The 5,462-nt window shown below is 37.6% G+C and overlaps 1 protein-coding gene across 1 annotated transcript; it reads right to left on the bottom strand.

Annotated features, from left to right (window-relative positions):
• Nucleotides 1–2,018: 2,018 nt before the first annotated feature.
• LOC140964355 (protein EARLY-RESPONSIVE TO DEHYDRATION 7, chloroplastic-like) lies at nucleotides 2,019–4,899 on the bottom strand. Its single transcript, XM_073424052.1, has 4 exons — nucleotides 3,879–4,899; nucleotides 3,496–3,662; nucleotides 2,387–2,471; nucleotides 2,019–2,318 (listed from the first exon to the last, which is right to left on the bottom strand). The coding sequence occupies exons 1-4, from the start codon at nucleotides 4,781–4,783 to the stop codon at nucleotides 2,132–2,134; spliced, it is 1,344 nt and encodes a 447-aa protein (XP_073280153.1). The 5' UTR covers nucleotides 4,784–4,899; the 3' UTR covers nucleotides 2,019–2,131.
• Between the last annotated feature and the right edge of the window lie 563 nt (nucleotides 4,900–5,462).

Raw genomic sequence — 5,462 nt, 5'->3', positions numbered from 1 at the left:
TTGCGGAATAAAATAACCAACAAGAACACAAAGATTTACGTGGTTCACCCAATATAGGCTACGTCCACGGAGCACTGCAACTTTTATAACCGGAAGAAATATTACAACAAGTGTATACACCAATACACTCAATATTTCTCACACTCCCAACCCGAGTATACCGAGAAAATAATTTCTCTAACTCATACAAGAGAATTCCCGCACTCAAGAAAAAAAATACACTCTTTTTTTCTATGCACTCTCTATTTATCAAAGCTAAAAAGCTTTTGATTTTAGGATACAATAACTGAAGGAATTGAGCTCTATTTATAACTAATTCCCTCGTCCAATTTTTAAAATCAATCGATGTGGGAAAAGATTTTATTATTATTTTATTTAATGTGGGTCCCACCACATTAAATAAAATCTTACCTAACAATATATATATATATATATATACTGACTAGGTTCATGATCATAGGAATCATTTAACCTTCAACATGTATTTGAACAACTGATTCTATACTACTCCAGAAGTTCTTTCATTGTTGGAGCATAGCCTTTCACTATGGGAAAAATGGGTGCAAGCCTCTAATTTTAACGAGACAAACCACAAGGAAGTCCCTTAAAGTTGATAGTAGATGTTGATGTAAGCCAAAATGACGCCACAATCAACATCAGCCGAGTTTCTGGTGTGGCTCACTGGTCGGTTTCCAGTGTCTAAAAGTAAAAAATAAGAGATCTAATATAATCATTTGTAGTAGATTAAATATTGATTATAAAAATATAGATGGCTACTTTAGCGATAACCATGAGTTCATACAATATTGTCAAGTTGAGAAATGCCGAGGATACCACGCCATTAAAGTCTATAATTTACAATAGTATGGACAATAAAGCAAGAAAGCACAACAATTTAAATGCATTTTTCAGGAGACGAATATACATAATTTACAACGATTTCTGATCCTGATCCGATTAAGCATATCTTTATAGGTTCATGAACCAAGCTAAGATCTGCGCTATCACTCGAAAGCGAAGATATGCCACAAGTCTAGATTCTTCTACGAAGTTCATTAAAAATAGCTGGACTGACAAAAGTTGGGGTGAGCATTCGTAAATAAAAATTATGTACCTTAATTGTATTAATTATTCTTAAACTTATCACTAATCCACATTATTTGACTCTGAGGTTGATGAGCATTTGAAGGTACGTATCAACTTTATGATTGGTTTTCTTGAAGAGCAGGATTCAATGAATTAGAGTTGAGGTGTTATGGGGCAGGCCAATTATATGGAATGAAACTGCATTAAATCCCAAAGTTGTAGGTTCTAATTATATTTTTATATATTCATATTAGCCTAATGACAAGGGTGAGGCCCAAAACTGGGTCCTTGACTCAAATCTCACTTGTGTGGGTGGTATAGGCAGTTCATATAGCTAATCCCCACATCCCTATTTATAAAAAATATATATATAAACACAGCATCAGACACATGCAACAGATATCTCTGTCGTGCACTAGAGTTGGGATGCATAAAAGAAAAGAAAAGCAACTGCCAACAAGAGGAATAGTTCTAGTTAAACAAAGAAACCTTATTGTCTTTCTAATTATCACAGGAGAAAAATCCCATCTGATGAAAGATAAAAAAAATGTCGAAACGGATATGCGCAGGTGGTGAAGTATAAGATTGCTATGAGTTGAAGCAATCTCGTAGGACAGCCAAAAAGTTACCTTTTGAATCCTTGAGCCATAACTCGGGTAGTTCATGACCATAATTCCATCACTGACATGACAATATTATCCTGAACTTCAAAGGCTTTCGGTAACTACTCCACCGCCAGGGTGCAGATGACTTCGCTGAGAAAAATCTCACTAATTCATACACAAAAATGATAGTGATCAAATAATAAATTAAAACTAAATTTCGGATATAAGAGGATCCTTTGTAAATGGAAAAGCAATTTACAAGGTCGATCCGGCACACCACTTTGTGACAGCAGCTAATTCAAAATATGATTGCAATAAACAGATAGAGACTCTAAAAGAAAAAATTAGAAAAAATGTATCCCTTTATTTTGGGTACCGTTTCTTAACATTAGAGAATCTGATAGCAATTCAGAACCAATTTAACAATACAATATCTTTTACTAGGAGCGCTTCCCCTTCATTTCAGTAGCAGCAGATTCCGCAGCTGACTTGACCAGAACAGTGGGCTTTAGTACACTTTTCGGATTGAGTGCCTTCCTAATCTTAAACACAGTCCACACAGTTCCTATGGCATGCCCTGCAGCATCTAACCCCTCGCTTGTCGCCTTACCCGCCTCTTCACCATACCTTCAAAAGGGGTAACAAATTTTTACACAGTAGGCAAAAGGAATCAAGATCAAATATGGTGAAGTTACCTGTGGGTGACAAGTCCTGTTGTCACAGTGGAAGAGGTTGACATCACATTCTTGCCAGCTACTTCAACAGCATCACAGATTTTGCCTGTCATAAAATAAATTTACATCCGATCAGACAAAAGTGAGCTGCAAGTTAGCAATTTTCTCTAATCGCTACTGATGAAACAACCAGAGAGCTAAAATTAATCCAAGAGCGAAGGTTCACTCCGTAAGAGGCTTAGAGCAGGATTATCTGAACTAGCTTCCAGACGATACGTATTAAAGCAAGGTGCACCATCTGAATCTGTCGAAAGGACCCAAAGGAGGGGGAAAAATAGGGTAGATATTCACCGAAAGTCATATTGTCATTATAGGTAGATCATTGCCTCGATAAATCATTAAACTGGCTGGTTATCTGCTTTCCCTTTTTAAAAAAACTATTCTCTCTCTTGAAGTAAAGTGCAGACCAATGCCAACTTCTTCAGTCCATCTTTTAGATGTTTCATTTGTTTTTTCTTGTTTTTCTGTGTTCCTAGATTGTAAATGGGCATACCATGAAAGGCCCAATTACTAACTCGCAGATTGAAGATAATGAAATCTGTTACGACCTAATTCACCAACTCAAAAGTTGTACTCAACCAGAAATTGAACATTTATTCACAAAATTTTGGCAACAAATATTAACTGAAAGTAAATCGAAACAATAAGCAAGCATCTGAGTCGAAGAACTCAGCCAAGGAAAACAACACTTTTACCAGAGTAAAGACAACAATTCTCCTGCCCTAGAGCCAGCCAGCAAATAAATGGAAAAACGATGCATGAATAATCCCCACTAACAAACTCTTGTCTTATATATCCTCCCCTCCAATTTTTCAATCCTTCCCATTCTTCAAGTTACTTTTCTAGTGTATTCTTGATGATTAATAGAATGGTCCTGACTCTATAGGCCCAATGTATTTGAGTCTGTGTACAAAATCACTAAATCTCATGTTCTAAAAGTGAAATGATGAATCAGAAACATTCAGTGATTGATTGAAACTATGCTAACAAGTAACAACCCAACCTCCAAAGTAGAATGCCTAGCGAATTACAGCAAGAAGAAAGTACAATGGAATGGATAGTTCACATACTAAATCCATCTAGAGAAGCTAAGATAATTTCCCCCGGCAATAAACCAAAGAATTTTTTTCCGATTTTTGAGTTAGCGATGGAACCCGTGAAGAATCCTGTAACCTTCACAGCTCCTGAAAGGACCCCCGATGCAACCTTTTCTGTCATCTTTGTTACCCTCTTTACCCTGAAGAGGACAAGCCAATGAAAACAAATTATTTCCCATATGCATCCAAAATTGAAATCATTCTCTGGATATTATAATGACTAATGTGAGACCAGTGTGTGCAGGAAAAACAAGCTAAGAAGACAATATCGGAAGACCATACGGCTATTAACTGATGTGGTGAACCTAAAAAATCAAGAAACAATCCAAATGCTGACATCTAATAAAAAAACAAACCTTTTGATCCTCTTTAAAGTGTTGGGATCAATCTCAGCTGTACCCCCTGGAGCCATCCTCTTGATCATAATATCATTTCCCTTCTTAAGTCTATCTACGGTCACATCCCCACACCACAATACTCCCTTAATCAGATGCCCTGACCCTGCCGCAATCAACCTTGCCGCTGTCCCACTATACTCCTCCACGTTTGGCGCCAAGATCGTCCAGTATGCCGCACACTGCCCCTCTACTGCTTGCTTCTTGTTCCTGTCAGTCTTCAAATCATTTACCGATACATCTCTGGCCGCCACTCCCCCCTCCACCAACACAGCTTTCTCATTCACCTTGTGCACTGAAAAAGTACAGTAAGTCTCCAAAATCACGTCCAACTCCTTCAGCAAACCTTTCTGGCCCTTGGAAACAATAGTCAACCCGTAACTCAACATTGCACTCCCTGGGTTATTACTTTTGTTGAGGTTCTTCTTCTCCTCCTCGTCGCTGGAGTCTGAGTCCTCCGTTCGCTGTGGAGGCTTAAAGGTGAAGAAATAATGTGAAGAGTCCAGCTTGACTGCGGAAAGGTCCTTGGTTAACGGCCATTGAATGTCGTCGGATACAGCAGCGAGGGCAGCAACAGTGTTACTACCCTGGCGCAGAAGGAGGATCCGGAGATCACCGGTGGCGAGCTCGACGGAATATTCACTATCTATCAAGTGAAGGATGGCCGCAGATATCGAAATGAAGGTTTCCTCGATGGTCTCGGGAGGAGCGGATGGAGGATAAGGATAGGTTTCGGGTTCATTTCCGTCAGGGAAAAGGTTCTCGACGAGGTCTTTCGTGTCGATGGTGGGGTAGAGGCCGACGGAGGACGAATTGTGGCGGGACGGAGAAGTTCCGAGGTTTGGATCGCTGATTCGAGGGTACATTGGCGTTGAATTTAGTGGGACGCGCCGTAAAGCTTTCAGTTTGGGTAAGGAGGCGGAAGATCCGCGGAATAATCAAACGATAGATCGGTACAGTACAAAGCAAAGTACAGTGCACTTCGCTCAGTTTAGTTCAGTTCATTCGAATGTTTCATTTTTATTTTTTTTTCCCGAAATTTTAACGGGAAATTGTGTTCAGTTATTAGGTATTTTTTTAGTATCACATTTCTACATGAAGTGTATCACATTTTGTATGACATAGTACCACAATTTTGTGGGTAGGAAGTGAAACCAAAAAAATATTTTGATCGGAGATTTTTCACCAACTTCCCCAAATTTGAACTTATGAGAAAAAAAATCTAAAAAACTTATTAAAAATAATTTAGTTTTAACTTTTTTTTTACATTGTGTTAATAAAATATTTACAAAAAAACTAATTTATATAAAAAAATCTAAAAACTTATTAAAAATAGAGAATTTTCAATTTTTATAAAAAAATCGATTACACGATCACTAGTTAAATATTATAAAATAACACAAAATTTTTATATGAGATCATCTCATATATTAATTTTGTGAGACGAATTTACAACCCGACTCGATCCATGATATATGTCAAATGTATTATTTTTCTTTATAAATATAGATCATATCACCTCGTCTCAGATATAGATCTGTGAAA

Source organism: Primulina huaijiensis, chromosome 18 (genome assembly GCF_012295235.1).
Source record: "Primulina huaijiensis isolate GDHJ02 chromosome 18, ASM1229523v2, whole genome shotgun sequence".
In the NCBI taxonomy this organism is placed as follows: domain Eukaryota; kingdom Viridiplantae; phylum Streptophyta; class Magnoliopsida; order Lamiales; family Gesneriaceae; genus Primulina; species Primulina huaijiensis.
Note: the sequence above shows the minus strand (reverse complement) of the source record. Positions and strands in the feature narration are given on the sequence as shown.